This window comes from Hemiscyllium ocellatum, chromosome 18 (genome assembly GCF_020745735.1).
Source record: "Hemiscyllium ocellatum isolate sHemOce1 chromosome 18, sHemOce1.pat.X.cur, whole genome shotgun sequence".
Classification (NCBI taxonomy): Eukaryota; Metazoa; Chordata; class Chondrichthyes; order Orectolobiformes; family Hemiscylliidae; genus Hemiscyllium; species Hemiscyllium ocellatum.
The window spans coordinates 38,580,871-38,604,684 of record NC_083418.1 but is presented as its reverse complement, the minus strand read 5'-3'; the positions used below and the strand labels follow the sequence as shown (position 1 = coordinate 38,604,684).

General features: G+C 39.7%; 1 protein-coding gene across 1 annotated transcript in view; it reads left to right on the top strand.

Annotated features, from left to right (window-relative positions):
• Positions 1-23,814, top strand: part of LOC132824294 (serine/threonine-protein kinase BRSK2-like) — a 946,497-nt gene that overhangs the window by 749,591 nt on the left and 173,092 nt on the right. The window contains 1 exon segment of the mRNA XM_060838637.1: positions 10,331-10,447. Coding sequence (XP_060694620.1) covers positions 10,331-10,447 — 117 coding nt within the window.

The window sequence follows — 23,814 nt, the reverse complement described above, 5'->3', positions numbered from 1 at the left end:
GGAAAATCGACGTTTCAGGCCGGAGCCCTTCTCGGCTGCCATCTTTCCTAAACTGTACCAGTGACTACATTTCAAAGTACTTTATTGGCTGTAAAGTGCTTTTGAGACCATGTGATGATCAGGAAAGGCACTATACAAATAGTGTCTTTTCTTTTGCTTTTCATGCTGCTCAATGAAGCTGCAGTCCATTTCTCATGAGATTTTGCTTTGTATGAATTGTATAGCCAGAATTCACAATTACGGAATCCCGCAGATTCAAATTTATATTGATTTTAAATAAAAATCTCTCAATTGGTCAGCAAATTGAATACCTGACCCCACTAATGACATGGTTTACAGTATCAACAAAACTGCTGCATTTATTTGTAAATTTTAATTGTCACAGAAACAAATTTTACTGACTTCAGATTTGTGATGTTTACGCATGTTAGGAAAATATAGTGAAGGGCAAAATTGCTGGTAACAATTTTTGTCCAGCAGAGATAACGATAGTGTATTTCCAAGCTCAGCAACAAAGTGCATAGATTCACCAAGTTTTAATAAATATAAGAAGGTAATATAGTTTAAAGTCATTGTATAAAGAAATCTGACCGATTCATGCACAAGTTAATTAATAGAAAAATATAGTGCACGTTTATTCAGAGCAGTGAATTCTTACTTTTTGCCTGAGTTTTGATATTTACTTTGATCAGTCTCTCTATTGTCTTTGCGTTGTTCTGAGACTACAAAGCTACATAAACTACACCAACTTAGTTACACACCTCTGCTGGAATATTGGGACATTCAAAAACTGCTAATATAGAATTTTGGCATACGTTATGCAAATAGAGACTAGATGCCTATATGAAAGCAACTATTGTGCATCCTTTTTAATGCAAATATATATTTATAAGCTTACCTGTGATAGACCATACAATAACCTGTTTTATATTGGTATATGTTTAAATGAACAATTGTAAGTAGGTACATGTGTATCCCACTTACTCTTTGACTTCAGTTGTCTGGAATCTATTTTCTAGGTTTCCCTCGTAAACCCCTTCACCTATCCATATGTAAGATCTCATTAAAGACCACTGTTGTAAACAACATTTCTTTGACACTATTTGCTTTGGCTGGGCTTCAGTTTTTGCCTGATTACATTTCTGTGAAATACCCAGTACATTTTTCCATGTGAAAACACTAAATTGTTACTGTTGTTACCTTCAGATTCAAAAGTACAGCATCTACTAGTGGCAAACATATAAACTGTTAAGCTATCCACACTATAGTGATCAAGCATTTTTAGTTCATGGGGTGCAGCAAATAGTAAGGAAGAGAAATGGAATGCTGACGTTTATTGCAAAGAGGATGGGTTATAGTGGTCGTCCCACAACCTTGAAGGGCTTTGGTGAATCTGTACCTAGAATATAATTTTAAGAAGGGAATGTGCTTCCATTGGAGGCAGTTTACAGAAAGCTCATTCGGTTGATTCCTGGGGTGAAGGGTTTGACATATAAGGAAAGGTTAAGCACATTGTCCCTACACTCATTGGAGATTAGAAGAATAGGAGGTGATATTATGAGAATTTGGAAGAATTTGAAGGGGCTTGAGAGGGTAGATCATTATATTGTAGATATTACATCATACAGATGCTGAGATTCTCTTCATAGGAGAATCTAGCGTTTTAAGACATAATATCAGAATCATCATCCATTTAAGACAGAGTTGAAGAGGATTTTTTTTCCTCAGGATTTTGAACTATTGGAATGCTTCACTTGACAGCTGTCAAATTTGAGTCATTGAATATGTACAAGACTGAGATGCACACAGATTTTTAACTATAGAAGAATCAAGGGATTTGGAAATAATCAGGATTTGAGGCTAAGATCAGATCAACAGTGATATTGTTCAACAGCAAAGCAGGCATGGCGATTTAGGTAGCTTACTTCTTTTATTTCTTATTGAAATCATTTTTACTGCATGATAATATGATGGAGCTGATCATTTGCAGATATTGGACATTATAATTTATATTTCACTAATTTCAATTCAAAAGTTGTGAATACTCTGCTATATATACCATACTGTGTTTTTACTATATTTGTATTGGGCATAAGCCCTTCTGCTTATGCCCAAAACGTCGATTCTCCTACTCCTCAAATGCTGCCTGGCCTGCTGTGTTTTTCCAGCACCACATTTTTCAATTCTGGTACTCCAGCATCCGCAGTCCTCACTTTCTCCTATATTTGTATTGGCACTTCCAATCCTGACTGATCATTAGAAATGTGGAGAGAAGTCAAAGGTCACTAATGTCAGATTGACCAAAGTAAGTACCAGTACAAATGTAGCAAATTCATCACTTTGCTGATGGAACCACCTTACTGCTGAAGAGTCAGGTTTATTTAGATTTAAGGAGAAAGTGAGGACTGCAGATGCTAGAGATCAGAGCTGAAAACGTGTTGCTGGAAAAGCGCAGCAGGTCAGGCAGCATCCAAGGAGCAGGAAAATCGACGTTTCGGGCATGAGCCCTTCTTCAGGAAGGGCTCAAGCCTGAAACGTCGATTCTCCTGCGCCTTGGATGCTGCCTGACCTGCTGCGCTTTTCAAGCAACACATTTTCAGCTCTTATTTAGATTTAAGTCAGCAATTACAATTGCAACATGACAGTTTTTAACCACGGACCCTGAGAGTACAGCTCATAGCCCTTTCTTTATTAACCCATGGCAAATTATATTTATTGAGTTTAATGTCCATAAAAAAACACTCAATTTCATAATTTCTGACACATTATTTTCTTTGACGACTTCATTCTTATAAAGTTTACACTTTCATTTAAATGGTAAGTTTCTTCACTTAAAGTAGATTGAAGTGCAACAAATGATGAATAATGGATTAATAATTACTGCACATGTTTATAATTTAATGTTAAGTTTTTAAATAAACAGTGACTTAGTGGTTACCTGGGCAGTTTGTTGAAAGCTCATGATGCATTCTCAGACTTTGCAAGTCAATAAATTAAAGCTGAACATTAGGTTATAGCTTTAAACCTCTTGATTATTTAAAATAAATAATGTTATGTGTTTGTCAAGACTTCTGCAAGCTGCCCAATTGAAACCCAAAAGCTTTTCTTTGTGTTTCCCCAACCCCACCCTCCAAATAAAATTCAGAAAACTTCTATTTGAAAGCTTGATGTAGAACACAGTTTACTTATTTGTAAATTCTCCCTATGGAAGTGCAATCCCATTGTTGCCCAGGACGTTTCTCCTTAATATTGTATTTTAAAAGAAATCACCATATTCACAGAAATACTGACAAAATGTCTTAAGAAAACTCATATGCCTCTCGTTCATAACTCAAAAATGTAAAATATATATAAATTATACACTTCACTTTACAGAAGGAACTAGAACAGAACTGACTTTAAATCTACAAATGAGTCTGAAAATTTAAAAAGCATGTAAGATATATATGTCTATGTTATTAATTTAATATTTTTTTTGTTGCTGCTACTATCCATCAATGCAATCCTTGCCCTTGATGTATTAGTATCTTCTGATCTCAACATTAATGGAGCTTGATTACACACTATATTATCTGGTTTTTCATACTCAGTGCATCTTATAAGGTTTGATCAGTTGTGCTGCTGTCTAAATAATCAGCATGCTCAGTGCCAAGAAACTGTTTGATATCAATCATTGAAATACAGTGATTTCAGGTTTCAAGAATAACAACTGTGAATACTAATAAATGATATGCACAAACTGAATGCCAAAGCTTCATATCTCACAAGCATACATGTTATAAAGTGGGATAAAATATAAAATTTTATTTAATCATTCTAGCTGTGAATTCATTAATGTGGAATTAATCAATTTTAAAGGAAAAGCCTGAATTTGAATATATGAACATGCAAGTGGGAAAGGGATAGGTCTTTTGGTCCCTCAGAGATCATAAATGACCTGATTGTATCCTGAATGCCACTTTGTTGCCTATCCTTTGAGTGTTGAACTGAAATGGATTTATTACGGTGAGGAAAACATTTACTTTATTCATTTTGACAAATAAGTAGCCTTTATTTATTATTGTAGCAATCCTCTTTGGGGTTAAATTGCCCCTTTGTCTTGGAACTGTATTATAGCTTGATATGATGAGGACATAAACTGCAAAGTGATAGAGAAAGAATAACTGAGTGGACAATAAAAAACTTTGCCACTGGAGTACAATATGAGCTTGCCCACTTTGGTAGAAAGAACAGAAAGTAGACTGTTATTTAAGTGGAGAGGGACCGCAATATAGTGGAAATTCAATGTTCTTGTACGTGATGCACAAAAAGTTAACTTGCAGGTGCAGCACGTAATTAGGAAGGCAAATGAAATGAAGTATAACATGTTTGGTTCCAGTTGTTATGGGCATTCGTGAGACCTCACTTGGAGTACGGTGTATTGTTTATGTCTCCTTGAAGGGATATACTTGCTTGGGAGGCCGTTCAAAGAAGGTTCACTCTGCTGACATCTGAGATGAAGGGATTTTTCCTATGAGGACTGGTGGTGCAGGTTAGGTCATTGGAGTTTAAAATTATGACAGGCGATCATATTCAAGCATATAGGATTTTGAGGAGGGCTCCTGATTTACCTGCCACAGATTTATGGAATAGAGAATTCTAAAGTTTCACAAGCCTCTAAATGAAAAAAAATACTTTTCATCCCAGTCCTAACTATCCTGAGACTAAGTTTTTAATTTGCACTGTATCTTGGATTTAGAATCATTGTTGTGCAGTGATTGTATAGCATGGTTGCCCAATATATAATAAAGTAGTGCTTCCCAGTTCCTTTGTGTACATTATTTCATAATTGTAAAGGAAAATGATTTCATAATTATGAGGGAATGGATAGGATAAATAGACAAAGTCTTTTCCCTGGGGTCGGAGAGTCCAGAACTAAAGAGCATAGGTTTAGGGTGAGAGGGGAAAGATATAAAAGAGACCTAAGGGGCAATTTTTTCACGCATAGGGCAGTATGTGTCTGGAATGAGCTGCCAGAGGAAGTGGGTGGAGGCTGGTACAATTGCAACATTCAAGAGGCATTTGGATGGGTAAATGAATAGGAAGGGTTTGGAGGGATATGGGACAGATGCTGGCAGGTGGGACCAGATTGGGTTGCGATATCTGGTCGGCATGGACGGGTTGGACCGAAGGGTCTGTTTCCATGCTGTACATCTCTATGATTCTATGTGCCTATGCAGATAAATATTCAATATTTAAATACATTTTTTTTAAAGAATGCTGAAATTTTGCTGCTATTGGTTCAATGATCTGTATGTTTAAATATGTAAAAATACAATAACTGCATATAATTAAATATAGACTTTAATTAAAAACTGAAGATGAATGGTTCAGAGCCTGCATGTCTATTTGTTTCTGATCCACTTATATTGTTGTACTTGGTCTTACCAGTATTTGCTGGTCTGTGGCTCTGGCTGCATGGCTTTCTAACTATTTGTCTTTGTGATGTTAAATCTTCTAATCTGATCTATTAAATATTTTACTTCTCTATTCCTCAGTCAGTATGCTGCTTGTCTATTCCAAAATATTATGGTGATGTACTAATAATTCAAAGGAATCAGGAGATATTCATCTGCATATCCAGTGATCAGTCATTCATAATAGTCGCAATCAGATTTTGAACTACAGCACATGTGATAGGCTATAATTTCATGTACTTATAGTAATCATTGCAGTTTGAGTATAACGATCAGACTCCTTCTTTGCACAGCTGGACACATTTGCAATGTGCTGGAATTAGTGTTTGAATGACCTTGACAATGCTTATAAAATGTAAACAAAGGAATGCTGGAGGTATACAGCATGTTTGTCATCATCTGCAGAGGGAAATGTCAGGTGATTATTTCCCATCTCTGATTGCCCTCAAGAAGATGGTGATGAGCTACCCCCTTGATCTGTTGTAGTCCATGGGCTGTAAATTCACCCAAAGTACTGTTCGGAGGGAAGTTCCAGGATTTTGACCTGGCATCAGTTAAAGGATGGTGATATAGTTATGAGTTAGGATGGTGAATAACCTGGAAGAGAATATGCAGATTCCGATGTTGATATACACATGTTGCCTGTTTTCTTTTTTGGTGGTAGTGAAATTGGTGCTTTCAGAATAGGTTTTCTGAGTTGCTGCAGTGCATCTTGGAGATGGTTCACACTGCTGTCTTTGTGCACTTTGGGTGGATAGGCTGCTGCACAAGCTAGCTGCTTTGCCTTAGATGATGTTTTGCTTTTTGATTGTTGAGTCTGTGATCAAATGGGCAACTGGATACTATTCATTGCAATCCTGTCTGATATCTTCTAGATGGCCAGCAGATCTTTCACAAGCCAGAAAATGAGTTACTCGCTGCAAAATTCCCAGCCTCTGGACCTGCTTTTGTAATTGGAGTATTTGCCCGAAACGTCGATTTTGCTGCACTTTGGATGCTGCCTGAACTGCTGTGCTCTTCCAGCACCACTAATCCAGAATCTGGTTTCCAGCATCTGCAATCATTGTTTTTACCTCTATTTATATGGAGAGTCTAGTTACGTTTCACACTATTAGACTGAATGCTCCCATCAACTTCCAGATTGAATTTGTTTGCTAGTGTAGGGATCAGATTTGCCTTCCTGATGATCCATTAGGAAATTTTCTTGCTTTGTTTTGCAATTTTATTTTTTCATTCTCTATATGTTATGAGGTAAGATCAAGTCTGGGGCTATTCTGTCTTCTGTTGCTAATTTGCCCAACTCAGAAGATGGAGAAGACCAAAATGAATATGACAATAGTGACATTGAGGAAAACAAATGTGTTAAGGACTATGGATGAGAATACAGCATTGATGAAGATGATGAGCCTGGGAAACCGTCATTGTAACAACCAACAATATCTCAATACCACATGATATTCATCCTCTAATAAGGGAGATCGGATAGGGAAGAATGTGAATTGCCAGACAAAGTGAAATCAACTAGGAGAAAGTGAGGACTGCAGATGCTGGAGATCAGAGTCAAGAGTGTGGTGCTAGAAAAGCACAACAAGTTGGGCAGCATCCAAGGAACGGGAGAATCGATGTTTTGGGCAAAAGCCCTTCATCAGGAAAGTGGAGAATGTAGAATGGCTAAGTTTCTTTGTTCCAGCAAATGCCTATTGTGGATATTCATTTAGAAAACTGCTGTGATCTGAAATGTCTTTGGAGACAGTCTTCTGAAAACTTAAATCAGATTGTAAAAATAGTGCTAGTGTTGGTTTTAGAGGCTTTTTGTCAGAGAAATACCGATCTTATAGCTGCTGCTGACCAAAATGTTTGGTCTTTGGATAGCTATTAGCTTCAGCCGTAGGAAACTGGATGAAGAAGCAAGGATCCACGAATTTAACTGCTCTGCTTCACATAACCTAGAAAAAGCTTCTTCAAAGACTAACACAAGTAATATTTTATTAATTGATGCACCTGCTATAAGGGAAAAGTTGCTCATTGTTGGAACAGTTGGTGTATAAGGCTTCCTAGTGCGACTATTAAGTGTGACTCTGAGATAATGCCAGCAGGTACTACAGCTGCTGCAGTGCCAACATCAAGTTATTCATGAAAAATCAAACGCTGCCACTGGAGCTATCTTTTGAACTGGATTCAGAGGTATCTGTTTCCAGGCCGCCCTACTTCTTATGTGGCAAACACTAACAATCTTCATTTAGTTTTGAGACAGGAGGTGCTCAGAAAGCATGTGGACTCTGCAGTGATTTTTCTCAACAGTAGTAATTTCTGTTCAGCTAAGTATGCATTTTAAAGAGCTGGAATAATTTCTGTGTCATGTTTCTTGCCTTAGTGATGTCACCTGCTTTTTGTACAGTTTTACATTGTAAAATAGATGCTTGGATTTGTTGAAAATTAGTTCTTTGAAGTTGACCACATGTAAAAGGAATAATTTACCATTGGGTATAATACTACCCATGTGGGTTGTGTTAAATTTACATGTGATGGAATTTATTGAAAGTAGTTTTAAGTGGACTGGAAGATAGATTGATATGCTGATCTTTATTTCTCCTTTTTTTTTCTTCATCAGAAGTCAATTTTCTTTTCTAATAGATGGCAAGCTATGCACAAACTAAGTTACTGCCTAAATGAAAACCATTAGGTGTTTATATTTTAAATGAAACATGCTCATTTCAATTTAAAAAAATATGTTTGCTCCATCTTGAAGGTCATTCTGTATCTTGCCAGCTTTACACCCATTTAGCTGCCTGTTTCCCATTGTAGGGATACCTTGATTTACAGTTATACCAAGTTGAATTTTGGGAGTGCCAATAGATGTCCAAATTTGCAAGCCTAATAACTAGCTCTTTGGGGTGACATACAGGACGGGTGAAAATAGTAAATGGATACAAACTTTAAGTTTATTTGGAATTCCAAAATGTTTCTCTCTTCTCATTATTTTTCTCCATCCTCCTTTTTCAAAGGTATTAATGCCTTTCCTTCAGAATGTGGCAGTATTTACTTTGTATCATTTGACAATGGGAAGGAGCTAAACCTGCTTTTCTTCTCATCTGATTTTGTCATGTCATGTTATTAAAGCATGAATGTTAGTTCAGTTTTTTTTTAGTCTCAATGCTGAAGTTACTTTGTAATGTGACCAATTACGTTCTGTCAACAATAACAATAATTTAGTACACTGTATAGTACAACTGTGGTGTGATGAAATAAAATGTTGATGCGCATTGGAAGCTAGAAATGCATTTATGTAACAACCAGAGAATGGTAAAATGGGTCAGGGTTAGAGAGCACTTAAGCAAGAGTGACCACAAAATGGTGAAATCTGGAGTTAGGCTATTAATGGAAAAGAGAATGAACACATAACTTTAGAATGCAGCGTGTGGCAAAGTCAAGTGAGATGATGAAGACATTGACACAGAATAAAGCATAGATATGTACTACTGAAAGAAAAAGCGATGCTGAGGAAATGAAAAGTAAAAAAAATTCTTTCGTACAGCGAAAAGTTATTGTGAGAATCCAAGCTGACTATAAAAACAAATGTGGCTTGAGAAAATAAATGGGCAGGACAACCAAAACAGGAAATATCATTTGATGGAAGAGTATATAAATAGATGGAGCAAGAACAATATATTTCTAACTAGATAGTGGGAAATGAAACATTGGATCTATTGAAATTTAGCCAAAGGATAATAAATATAGAAAGTTTTTTTTTCTATGTTCATGGACAAAATTAAGGACAGCCTGTACAAAGGAGAAGAAAATTGTTAGGGAATTGGGTACTGAATTTAATTTTAGAGATATAAAGGTAGAAAAGAGAAGGAATGGAATATACAAATTCTGAAACTAAAATAAAACTGAAAATAAAGGAGCTTAAATTTGAAGGCAGCTGTGAAATGATTGGCATTCTGGATTCACTTGCCACGTGCAAGAGGTTTGATGCCATTCTAAATTTGCCCATTGGTCTCATTGGAATAGCTGGAGAGCTGGAAGCACACCTTGGGCAGCTGCTGATTGGTTCAGGTACTTTGGATATGTGAAGTAGCTCATGGCTATGTTCAAGGCTATAAAAGTAAATATGTGGGCTATCAGCAACCCAGAGTATTAATGTGCAGCCAGGAAGAGTATTTCTGCTCCCCTTGGCTCCATATTGAGAGAAGTTGGAAAGATAACCTCCCTGTCAGTTACTTTGACTCTAATTAGACCACTGTAGATGAAATATTAGTCAATGCTTGTGCAATCCAGGCTTTGATTAGTCTTCTTGAACTTTCCGGAAGTGAAGGCAGGACCTTCATTTCTATATTAAAGAAAGCCCTGCACTTATATCAGTTAGGAGTCATCATCAGTGAAACTAAAAGGTCATGGCAAATTAGTAGTAGGCCAAATGGTTTGGACAGTTTGGTATACTTGTCATTGTTGTGTTTACACCAGTAAAATAAATACAACTATTTTGAATTTAGGTCTCACTAAATGGACAACAGAGATTGAAAGGGAAAGAATGCGTTTTAAATGGAACCCTTCATGTAAATGTTGCATTTTAACGCAAGCTGTGACACATGAAGTTGACCAATAAACTGTTCCAGGTGCTGCCTGACCTGTTGTACATTTCCATCATTAGTTTCCTCCTATTATTTTGAAGAATTTCTCTCCAGGAGCTTTTCCGAGTAAATGCAAAAGCAATTGTCAGTTCAGCTGACTAAACTCATCATACAGTGATTGAAAATACAATGAATAGGAATAGACTGGAAGGCAAAAAAAGTTTATCTTGATTTTTTTTCCACTTAAATAGAGTTGTGAAGGTAACCTCTAGTAATTCTTACCCTGTCTTTTTCCTACAGCCACAGAGACTTGAAGCCAGAAAATTTATTGTTGGATGAAAAGAATAACATCAGAATAGCAGACTTTGGAATGGCTTCACTGCAGGTTGGCGACAGCTTGTTAGAAACCAGCTGCGGGTATGTTCCCATTTTGTTGTTGTAAGAAAAGAAGCAAAATATGTTTTAATAATTGTGTGCTTCAGAAGTTTAATTTGTTCATGTCAGATACATTATATATTTTAATGCAAATACCAAGCAGAAATGTGGAAACAAAATCTTTGAAAACTAATTTATTATTTGCCTGTGTTATAATTCAGAGCAGACTGTATTATGATTTACTGAGATAGTGTCAAACCTCAAAAGGTTTGTTTTCATGAACTCACATTAATCTTGATTTAGATTTTGAAACTGTTCATTTTTTTGGCAGCTTTTAACTATTACAAACAGCATCCGCTGTAGCTTTTAATTCAAATAGCAATGTTGATAATAATTCATGTACACAGTGTCAGACAAGTAACTCTTTACAGTATTGACAACCAACAAATGGCAACTCAGCAAAATATATGAAGCTATTATCATCCGATGACAACAAGGTGTGAAATAATTTTTCAGTGCAGAATGCATCTTAATCCATCTCAATGAATAACCAGGGAGACTCCAGTTCAAAATTTCCTGAAACTGTGAAGTCGCCAAATGAAAGATGTAAGAAGTGTCTTATTTTAATTCCCCTTCAACATCAGTAACCTTGCAAGTTGCAGTATGTAAAAAGAAAAGTGACAAAGTAAATCACACGGTTAATTTGCTTGCCTTGCTTGTTTGGCTGCTACGCTCCACTTGGGTGTAGTGACACCTGAATGCATGGACGATGCTCATCAAAAAGCAGTTCCTTTCCAAAAGATATTTCCAGAATGGCACCAGATGTGATTACCAGCAGGCACCACTTGGTTTTTTAGACTTGCTGTCACAATTGGGAATTCCTGCTGCCAGCATCGTGGATTTATATAGCTTTTTGTCAAAAATCAGGTGGAAGAATAATATTTTTAGTCATTATTGGTTGTGAAATGCAGAATGTTTTCTTTCTTGCTTGCTTGATGTTCCTTTATCGAAGCAATTTTCTTCCCATCTTTCCCAAATTTGCTGATGGCTGTTTGGTGCGGTTATTTATGAGAAGCTCTCTGGCACCTCACCCAAGTGATGGTTCTCCATATGTATATCTACATTGCAAGCAACACCAGGCCATTCAGTCATGATGGGCAGTACATTAGAATACAGTACAATTCTGCACCTCACCCAATTCGCTCATATACAGTGGTCACTAATGATAGGGCTACATCAGATATTTCCTATCCTAATCCAAGGTCACTGATTTATTACACTACTAAAACTGAGTGTAGAAGGAGATGGAGATGGTGATATATATCATTAATGAACAGTGTCATCAGCAGTCTTGTCCAAGCAAATGTGGAGAACCGACTAGAGAACAGACCATCCTACTCTGGTTATGGTGTAATGAGAAAGGAATAATTGGCAATCTAGCTGTGCAACTCTCCTTGGGGAAGAGTGACCATAAAGTCAACTGGGCAGATAGATGAGGAGGAATGACAATAAGCAAGCAGTGGCAGACTGCTTCCATTTAAGGAAGTAATTCATGACTATCAGCAAAAATATATCGCAGTAATGAAGAAAGATTCTAAGAGAGAGATAAAACAACTATGGCTAACCAAGGAAGTTGAGAGTATTAAGCTGAAAGAAAGACATAGAAGGAGGCAGGAGTCAGTGATGGCCTCGAAGACTGGGATAAATTCAAAATCCAGCAAATGAGGAGTAAAAAGGTCATAGAGAAAATAAAGTATGAGGGCAAACCAGTGAGGAGTATAAAAACTGACAATAAGAACTTCTTTAAATATATAAAAAGAAAGAGAGAGGTCAAAATAGACATAGGCCCCTTAGAAAATGAATCGAGGGAAACAGTTTTGCAGAACTAGGAAATGGCAGTTTTGTTCCAGATATTTTGCATCAGTCTTTATAGTGGAAGATACCTCAACAAGTCATTAATTCCTCCGCTTTATTCTTCAGTATTAGGTATTATCACTAGAGAAGTAGTGTTAGGTTAATGGGACCTGAAGGCAAATAGGTCCCCTGGCACTAATGGCTTTAATCCTAGGATCCTCAAGAGGAAGCTACACAGATAATGGATGCCTTGGTTGTAGCTTTCTCAAAAATCACTTTTTTCTGGAGAAGTACCAGAGAATTGGAAACCTGCTAATGTGACATTCCTGTTCAAAAAAGGAGAGAGGCAAAATGCGGATAGCTGTAGGCCAATTAGCCTAACATCTATTGTTGGAAAGCATTGGAATCAATTATTAAGGAAATTCTAGCAGAACATTTGGAAAATCATAATCTAATCAAGCAGAATCAGCATGGTTTCATAAAAAGGGAAATCGTGACTAATTTATTAAAATTTTTCAAGAGAGTCTCAACCCGAGTGTATAGTGGATTTCCAGAAGACATACAATGAGGTTTCTCACAAAAGGCTAAGTCATAAATTAAGAACCCATGGTTTTCGAGGTAGTATATTGGCATGGATAAAGAAGTGATTCATGGACGAGTGGTGATCAGGGTTCGTTTTTCAGATTCATGACCCATACCCAATGGGGTCCCACTGAGATCAGTGCTGGAACTGTAATTATTTACAATGTTTATATTAGTGACTTGGGAAAAGTAAATATATGTACTGTAGCCACATTTGCAGAAAACACTAAAATATGCAGAAAGGCATGTTGTGTAGGGATACAAATCGTTTACAGAGTGATATTGATAGGTCGGACAAAATGTTGGCAATTGGAGTACAATGCAGAAAGATATCAAGTTCACTTTGGAAGGGAGGACAAAAGCACAGAATATTATTTAATTAGGGAAAAACTGCAGAAAGCTGTAACACAGAGGGACCTGGACATACTTGTACATGTAACACAGAAAGCTGGCCCACAAGTGTAGCAGGTAATCAGGAAGGCTAATGGAATGAAGGCCCTTATTTCAAAGGAGTGGAATAGAGAGTAGGGAAGTCTTACTGCAACTGTACAAGATGCTGGTGAGACCACATCTGGCGTGCCATGAGCAGCTTTGGTTTCTTTATTTAAGGAAATATATAATTTCATTGGAGGCAGTTCAGGGAAGGTTTGCTTGGATGATCCCCAGTATGGAGGGATTGTCAAAGGCTAAACAAGTTGGGACCCCACACACTGATGTTTAGAAGTGTGAGAGGTGTTTTCATTGAAATATAGGATTCTTAAGGGGCTTAGCAGGAAAAATGTCTAGCATCAGAGGGCGTAGAATCAGAATAAAGTGCAATAATTTAAGGCATGAGGAGGAATTTCTTCTTTGCAGGCTGAGAGTCTTTGGAACGCCTGCAGTAGAGAGCTGTGAGGATAGTGTCTTTGAGTATAATTAAGTCTGAGGGAAATTTTTGATCAGTAGGGGAATTGAGGGTTACTGGGAAAGGGCGGGAAAGTGAATGTCAGGAATGTCAGAGCAGCCATGATTTTATTGACTAGTGGAGCAGGCTCAAGGGGCTGAATGATCTACTCCTATTACTTATTGTCTTATGAAATAAAGGTAAAGTCGCCCATAGTCTTACCAAACCATAGGGCTATTCTCTTATTAGTGAGAGATGACTGGTGGTAGTTTAACCTAAGGTGCACCACACCTCAAGTGAAGGGTGAGGTTGAGATGGGGAGTCATAGAGTCATAGAGATGTACTCCATGAAAACAGAACCTTCAGTCCAACGCGTCCATGCTGACCAGATATCCTAACCTAATCTAGTCCCATTTGCCAGCACTTGGTCCATATCCCTTTAAACACACATCCAGATGCCTTTTAAATGTTGTAATTGTACCAGCCTGCACCACTTCCTCCGGCAGCTCATTCCATACATGCACCACCCTCTGCGTGAAAAAATGGTAATCTCAGCCATGCAGAAATTGAACACGCTGTCAATGCCACTCTGCATCACAAACCAGCCATCCAGCCAACAGAGCCAACTGAACTGGCGATTGGGTGCACTTTAAGTTTGAGCAAAGGAGGATAAAGGGATTGATTAAAAGGGGAAAAATGATTGATGGAAAACTTGCAGGGAATATGACAAACTGATTCTTTTCAAGATTATGTAGACTCTGGAACAGTCCCTATAGATTGTAGGGTAGCTAATTTAACCCCACTATTTAAAACAGGAGGTAAAGAGAAAAAGGAGAATTATTGACTGAACCTGACACCAATAAAAGATTTAATAGTGGAGCACTTAGAAAATAGTGATTAGGCAAAGTACAGATTTAAGAAAGAGAAATCATGTTTGACAAACCTACTTAGAATTTACGAGGTTGTAGCTAGTAGAGTTAACAAAGGGGATCCAGTGATATGTGGACGTGGACTTTCAGAAGGCTTTCGATATGATCCCACACAAGAGGTTAATGTGTAAAAGTAAAGCACGTGGGATTGACAGGAGTGTACTGACAGGACAGAGGGCTGATAGGAAACAAAGAATAGGAATGAACATGTCTCTTTCTGAGTGGCAGGCAGTAACTAGTGGGGTACCACAGGGATCAGTGCTCAGATCCCTGTTATTCATGATATATATTAATGATTAATATGACGGAACTAAATGTAGTATCTCCAGTTTTGCAAATTACATGATGTTGAGTCGGAGGTTGAGCTGTGAGGGGAATGTGCGAATAGGCGAATACATGGCAGATGAAGTATAATGTAGATAAATGGGTGGTTATCCATTTCAGTAGCAAAATGTAGGAAGGCTGATTATTAGCTGAATGACGACAGATTGAGAAAGAGAGAGATGCAACGAGACATGGGAATCCTTGTGCAGTGGTCCCTGAGGGTAAGCATGCAGATGCAGCAGGCAGGGGAGAAAGCAAATGGTATGCTAGCCTTCATAGCAGGAGGATTTGAGTACAAGAGCAGGGATGTCTTGCTGCAATACAGAACCTTGGTAAGACGTGTAGTATTGTGTGCAGTTTTGGTCGTCTTATCCGAGAAAGGATGTTCTGTCTATGGATAGAATGCAACAAAGATTTATCAGCTATATTCCTGGACTGGGAAGACTGATCTATGAACAGAGACTGGATTGATAAGGACTTTATTCACTGGAGTTTAGAAAAATGAAGAAGGAACTCATGCAAACCTATAAAGTTCTAACAAGACTAGACAGAGTAAACAGATGCTCCTGATGACTGAAGAGTTCAGAACCAGGAGTCACATTTTATTGATACATGGTAAGTCAGTTAGGACTGAGATGGGGAGAAACTTCTTCACCCAGAGAATGTTGAGCTGGTGGAATTCTCTGCCACAGAAAGTGGTTGAAGCCAAAATATTGAATGTTTTCATGAGGAAGTTAGGTATAGTTCTGGAACTAAAGAGATCAAAGAGTTTGGAGAGAAAATAGAATTTTCAGATTTAAAGTTAAGGCAGCGAGAGCTGTCGGTGTCATGCTGCTATTATGAGTAGCAACATGAGTGGCAATCACTACTAATACAGTCACAGAGGTATACAGCACAGAAACTGACCCTTCCATCCAACTTGTCCCTGCTGATCAGATTTCCTAAATCAATCTAATCCCATTTGTCAGCATTTGCCCATATCCTTCTAAACCCTTCCTATTCATGAATCCATCTAGATGCCTTTTAAATGTTGTAATTATACTAGCCTCTGCCACTTACTCTGGCAGCTCATTCCATACATGCACAACCTTCTGTGTGAAAACGTTGCCCCTTAGGTCCTTTTTAAATCTTTCCCCTCTCACCTTAAATCAAGCCCTTTAGTTTTGGACCCTTCTACCCTGGAAAAAAAGATATTGGCTATTCAACTTATCGATGCGCCTCATGATTTTATAAACGTCCAAAAGGTCATCCCTCAATCTCTGACACTTTGGGAAAACAGCCACAGCCTATTCTGCCTCCTCCTACAGTTCAAACCCTCCAACCCTGGCAACATCCTTGTAAATCTTTTCTGAACCCTTTCAGGTTTCACAACACCCTTCCCATAAAAGGGAGACCAGAATTGAATGCAGTGTTCCAAAAGTAGTCTAACCAAAGTCCTATACAGCCACAACATAACACCCCAACTCCTATACTCAATGCATTGATCAATAAAGCCAAGCAAACCAAACACCACCTTCACAACCCTGTCTCCCTGCAACTCCACTTCCAAGGAAGTATGAACCTGCACTCCAAGTTCTCTTTGTTTGGCAATAGTCCTCAGGACCTTATCATTAAGTGTGTAAACCTGCTCTAATTTGCCTTTCCAAGATGTAACAACATTTATCTAAATTAAACTCCATCTGCCAATCCTCGGCTCAGTGGCTTATCTGATCAAGATCCCATTTTAATCTTTGATAACCTTCTTCCCAATACCGTACACCACCAATTTTGGTGTCAATTGCAAACCTACTAACCATACCTCCTACACTCATATCCAAATCATTTATAAAAATCATTTTGGGCGGCATGGTGGCGCAGTAGTTAGCACTGCTGCCTCACAGCGCCAGAGACCCGGGTTCAAATCCTGCCTCAGGCAACTGTCTGTGTGGAGTTTGCACATTCTCCCTGTGTCCGCATGGGTTTTCTCTGGGTGCTCCAGTTTCCTCCCACACTCCAAAGATGTGCAGGTTAGGTGAATTGGCCATGTTAAATTGCCCATAGTGTTAGGTGAAGGAGTAAATGTAGTGGAATGGGTCTGGGTGGGTTGCTCTTCGGAGGGTCAGTGTGGACTTGTTGGGCCGAAGGGGCTGTTTCCACACTGTAAGTAATCTAATCTAATTATGAAAAATGAGAAAAAACAGTGTACCCTGCACCGATCCTTGCAGCTCTCTGCTGGTCATGGGCCTCCAGTCAGTAAAGCAACCTTCTCCCACCACCCCATGTCTGTTACATTCAAACCAATTTTGCATCCAAATAGCTCGCTGTCCCTACATTCCATGTGATCTAACCTTGCTAACCAGTCTGGGTAAAGTGAGGACTGCAGAAGCTGGAGATCAGAGTCGAGAGTGCAGTGCTGGAAAAGCACAGCAGGTCAGGCAGCATCCGAGTAGCAGGAGAATCAACATTTCGAGCATAAGCCCTTCATGAGGCTTGTGGGTTGGGGCTGAGAGATAAATGGGAGGGGGATGGGGTTGGGGGGAGGTAACTGGGAAAACAATAGGTGCAGGAAGCTGAGGGAGAAGGTGACAGGTCAGAGGGACAGAGTGATGGATGGGTCCGGAGGGCAGTGCCAAGTTGGAGACTTGGGATTGAGATAATGTGGGGGAAGGGGAAATCAGGAAGCTGGTGAAATCCACATTTGTCCTTGTAATTGCAATGTCCCAAGGCGGGATATAAGGCGTTCCTCCTCCAGGTGTTGGGTGGTAACAGTTTGGCAGTGGAGGAGTCTCAGGACCTGCATGTACTTGACAGAGTGGGAGGGGGAGTTGAAGTGTTCTGCCACAGGGCGGTGGGTTTGGTGGGTGCAGGTGTCACAAAGATGTTCTCTGAAACGATCCGCAAGAAAGCGTCTTGTCTCCCTGATGTAGAGGAAACCACACAGGGTGCAGCAGATGCAATAGCTGACAATGGTAGAGGTGCAGGTGAATTTCTCACCATTGTGGAAGGATCGCTTTCGGCCTTGGATGGAAGTGAGGGGAGTGGTGTGGGCGCAGGGTTTGCACTTCCTGTGGTGGCAGGGAAAGGTGCCAGGAGTGGGGTGTGGGCTGGTGGGGGGTGTGGACCTGACGAGGGAGTCGTGGAGGGCATGGTCTTTTCGGAACGCTGATAGGGGTGGGGAGGGAAATATGTCTCTGGTGGTGGGGTCCATTTGGAGGTGGCGGACGTGGCAGAGGATGATGCGTTCTATGTGGAGGTTAGTGGGGTGGAAGGATAGGACCAGGTGCGTTCTGTCCTTGTCGCATTGGGAGAGGTGGGGTGGAGCGTGAAGTGGAGGAGATGCGCTGGAGGGCATTGTCAACCACGTGGGAATGGTAGTTGCGATCGTGGAAGAAGGAGGCCATTTGGGACTTTCTGAGGTAGAATTGGTCATCCTGGGAACAGAGGTGGTGGAGGCAAAGGAATTGGGAATAAGGGATGGCATTTTTACAGGCGGTAGGGTGGGAGGAGGTGTAGTCTAGGTAGCTGTGGGCGTTGGTGGTCAGTTGGTCGCCAGAGGTGGTGATGGAGAGGTCCAGGAAGGGGAGGGAGGTTGCTGAGATGGTTCAGGTGAATTTGAGGTCGGGGTGGAAGGTGTTGATAAAGTTGATAAACTGTTCAACCTCCCCATGGGAGCATGAGGCTTCGCTGAGACTAACCTTGGTAACCAGTCTACCAGGCAGAAACTCACCACACGCTTTCCTGGAGTGTATATAGACAACGTCCACTTCTCTGCCTTCATTAATCTTCTTTGTCACTTCTTCAAATAAAAACTCAGTTAAGTTAGTGACACAATTTCGCATTCACAAAGCCATGTTGACTATCCCTAATCAGTCTTTGCCTTTCCAAATACATATAAATCCTGTCCCTCAGAATCCCCTACAACACCTTACCCACCACACACATCGGGCTCACCACTCGATAGTTTCCTGGCTTTTCTTTACCACATTTCTTAAGTAAAAGCATGACGTTAGCCAATCTCCAGCCTTTCAGCACTTCACCTGTGTCTACTGATGGTATAAATATCTCTGTTGGGGTCTCAGCAATGACTTCGCAAACTTCCCACAAAGTTGTGGAGTACACCTGATCAAGTCTCAGAACTGAGCCATCTTTGTGTTTCAAGATCTCTGAAAAACCTCCTCTGAAATGTGGACACTTTTCAAGACATCACTATTTATCACTCCAAGCTTCACTTTCTAGCTTCCATATCGATACAGTAAAAAACACTGACGCAAAATACTTGTTTAGTATCTCGCCCATCACCTGTAGTTCCACACATAGACAAGTCTAGTTGATCTTTAGTAGACCCTATTCTCCCCCTAGTTGCTCTTTTGTCCTTAATGCATTTGTAGAATCTGTTTGGGTTCTCCATAACTCTTTTTGCCAAAGCTTTCTCATGTCCCCTTTTTGCCGTCCTGATTTCACCCTCGAGTACACTCCCACTGCCATTACACACCTGTAAGGAGTTGTCATCAAGTCAAAAAGATATTCTGCCCAGCTCACAAATGAATAATGTGGTCTATGAATTTCAGCTCTGGAGTGATGCCAAATATGACTCAAGGCTGGCAAATCACATCATATGACATATCCCTTTAGCTGCTCAAAACAAGTGAGATATTGACTGTACCCAACCAAACGGCACCTTTTAAAAATTCAAGACAGTGTCAAACTTTAGATATGATTCCACAATTGGACAACATTTACTATGTAATCCTGAATGTACAAAGTATTACGCAAACAACAAATTCAGACTTTAAGTTGGACAGGCAGTATGGCACATTTTCATGTACTGAAAGCTACACATTAATACACTGGGCCATGCTGTTTGTAGACAGAAAGGACATGAACACACCCAGCATCTGTTTCATTACAGCAAAAGAGGTGACAGCCATCTGCTGGTTCATTTCTCAGGGCAATGACTCACCAATCAGAGTCAACCTGCCTTGTTAAAATTTAAACCAAAATTGAAAGTTAACTGTCAGTTATCTGTGACTGGTGCAATCTCCATCACAATGCCTCTATTGATCAGAGTCCATTTGCCAACCAAACACCACTTTCCCCTCATACAGTGTGAATATTGCTTTATCGACTTATTGCAAATTGTAATGATAAGGCAAATGAAAAGCCTCAAAATGAATTTACTTTTTCAGTGTTTCTATAATTATAAAATTATTCACAAAGGGAGAATTTTCTTGATTCTTTCCCTCATATTAATAAAATGAGCACATTTTCTGAAAACCACGATGCACAGTATTTTAGTTTTGATCTTGTACAACAAAATAATTTGATAATGTACTGTGATATTAATAAAGCTTTCTTATGACTTACTTCACACATCTCTCACTGTTGTTTGCGCAATGTGAGTAAATTGAGATTCTATCCCGTGAGTGTTTTGAAAATAATTTTAAAAATAAATTGTGGTGTAAATCTGTAATATATCCATAAAGGTTTTTACACCGAAGAACTACATGCAGAAATGATCATTTGTGGAGAGTTCAGCAGTGCTTCTGATTTAATTGAAACTGATTGAAACTTCTACTTTCCTTTAACTTGAACACTGAATCATTAATTGCAGAATTGTAAGCACAGCTCTTGTTTCTTTCAAAAAAAAAAGAAATTATTTTTGCCCTGACAACTGGTCTTCCAGTCTGAGGAAAATGTCATGAAGATGAAAATACAGCCAAGTGCCCAAAGACACACACATAATCAAATGGACAGTTACTAAGATGCTGCTGACTGGTGCGGAAAGAAAAGTTCACTTTAATGCACCCAAGAAAACGTTATTGGTGCAGGAATGAGGTTGCTGCCCTCTAATGGAGGGTTGAGTTCTTAGGTCTGTGATAGGGCTGGATTTGAATTCATAGAATCATAAAAGCCCTATAGTGTGGAAGCAGGCCACTCGGCTCATTGAGTCCACACTGACTATCTGAAGAGCAATCCGCCTGGATCCACCCCATTCCTGTAATTCTACATTTCTCAGGCTATTCATTTCGCCTGCACATCCCTGGACACTATGGGCAATTTATCATGACCAATCCACGTAAGCTGCACAACTTCAGACTGTGGGAGGAAACTGGAGCACCTGGAGGAAACCCACGCAGGCACAGGGAGAATGTACAAACTACGCACAGTTGCCTGAGCTTGGAATTGAATTGGGTCCCAGCGACTTGAGGCAGCAGTGCTAACCACTGAATCACCTTGCCAACCCACAGAGTGGTTGATTACCACAGCTTTAGATACACTGTTGGTGAGTATGGTATGAAATTGTCAACTTGACTAGTTGCATATTTTGTCTTTGTTTTAAATTGGCTTGTATTACTTTAGGTTGGCTTGATATAAGTTGAAAGCCCAGATCCTGATGTCTTTACACATCTTTCCTTGCTTTCAGAGACAATGAGTAGAATTTTGTAGGGGTCTGAGTGATGTGGGCCATGATGAGATATATAGCAGAAATGGGCAGCAATTATGGCAAGACGCGAGTTGGCTACTTGTCCCATTTTTATGCTTTTCATCAGCAGGATAGCAAGATTGTCCTTAGCCAGTGGCAAGTTGCAAATTGACAGTCATTATTCCTTTTTGAACATCTTGTTAAAGTCAAACTTGCCTGATTAATATTTAGCTTTCTACCTTACCAAACTCATCAAACAAGCTATACATCAGGATCCTCTGCAAGTTATGGTGAGGAGCTGAATGATGGGCGGCTTTACCATCAGTCTTCATTCTTTCTGCCCTATTTAAGCTGCTTTCCTCCTGGAATGAGAGAGACAGGTATTGCTAGTGATGAAAGTGGGTGGTACAGTTCATACTGTTGGTGCAACTGGGAATGTGTCCTGAGCTCATGAGGTGGCCATGCAGAGGACATTCAGGGTTAGTGCTATCAGAGTTCAGGCTGGGTGACAGTGATGGGGATGATACTGCAAACAACAGTGGGAGTGGTAGAGCATGGGAGCTGAGTACAGTATCAGAGAGAGTGAGATATCAGAGAGATGATGATGGCACTTACAACTGAGAACAAAGAAGGACCTTCTTGCTACATTGCTGTGTATTCCTCCAGATGGCTGAGACAGCTTTCATCTGGCAAGCAATGATTTGATATCCTGACCTTCGCTGCTGGTCCTGGGAAGGAGAAAGGCTCACATCAGCAGCATCTCATCCAGCAGGATTTTCAGGACCCTACCAGCAAACCAGGCCACTGAAATCTCCCTGCCTATAGTGCCTTGGGGAACAACGTCGGGAACCATACAGTGCAGCTCCACACTGATGGTGCTATCAAACAAGGGTGCAACACAAGGAATGCCAGTAATTCTACAATATCCATTGAGTGGCAGGTTTTCCAAGAACAGCTGCATAGTAAGATGGGGCAGAAATCAGTGTTAGAGATGTGCTCAGACATTGTAGGCAATTGTTGAGGTGGATTTGATAAAATATATCAAGAAAATGTACTAGGCTTCATGGAAAGAAACCCTCCAAAAAAACTTGATGCAATTCAAATTTACCCAAAGCAATGTAAGATTTGTGTTTCTGAGGGCAGTGGTGTGCTATCTAAGTAGCCTGTCCATACAACCGGTGAGGAGTAGGAAAAACTGCTTTCACTCTAATTCATTATGGCCTCATAAAGATGAGACATAAAATTCTGTCATGTGTAGTAACAAAGTGCAGCCAAATCCTGACTTTTGGATTCTTTCTCATGCATTAAAGTCATAAAGAGAACATTGTACAGCATGGAAACAGAAACTTTGATCAACTCGCCCATGTTGACCAGTATCCTAAATTAATTCAGTCCCATTTACCAGCATTTAGCCCCTATCCCTTTAAACCCTTCCTATTAATTTATCCAACAAGATGCCTTTAACTGTTATAATTTTACCTGCCTCCACCACGTCCTCCAGTTCACTTCCATACATGCACCACTCTCCCCAAGAAATAATTTGCCCCTACGTCCCTTTTAAATTGCCTTAAATCTATGGCTTCTAGTTTTGGACCCCTCTAGCCTGGGAAAAGACCTTGGCTATGCACCCTATCCCTGCCCCTCATGATTTTGTAAACCTCTATAATGTCACGCCTCAGCCTCCGACCGTGCAGGGAAAATAGCCCCAGCCTACTCAGCCTTCCTTAAACCCTGCAACCCCAGCAACATCCTTGTAAATTTTTCCTGAACCCTTTAAGGTTTCACAGTTTCCTTCCGATAGCAGGGAGACCAGAATTGCATGCAGTATTCCAAATGTGGCCTAACCAATGTCCTGTACAGCTGCAACATGATATCCCAACCCCCATACTCAATACGCTGACCAGTAAAGGCAAGTGGACCAAACGCCGCCTTCACCACCCTGTCTACCTACAACTCCACCTTCAAGGAACTATGTACCTGCAACACCTGCCAATACCCTACCATTAAGTGTATAAATACTGCCCTGATTTGCCTTACCAAAATGATAGTCGCATTGGGAAAGGCTACAACAGAACTTAATTCTTATAGAAAATAACAGCATCAAAAGTGAAATGACAAAAGAAAATGCTGATAAATGAGCATTTTTGTGAAGTCTGCCGGATCTGAAAAGAGAAAAGACAGACCTTGAAGCAGAATCAGATTTTCGAAAGTCTGTTTGAGGTCAAAGCCTTGAACTTATGCTGATGCAAAATAGTTCAAGAACTGTGATGTGTGAAAATTGGGACTGCTTATTCCAAATTTCCACCTAATAACATCTGTGACAGTGTTTAGATATTTTTAACCTACTTGTTCACATGTGATGACACACCTGGAGCAAGTGAAATATGAACCCAGCACTTCTAGCCAGAGACAGGCACTACAAAAAGTCCCATGC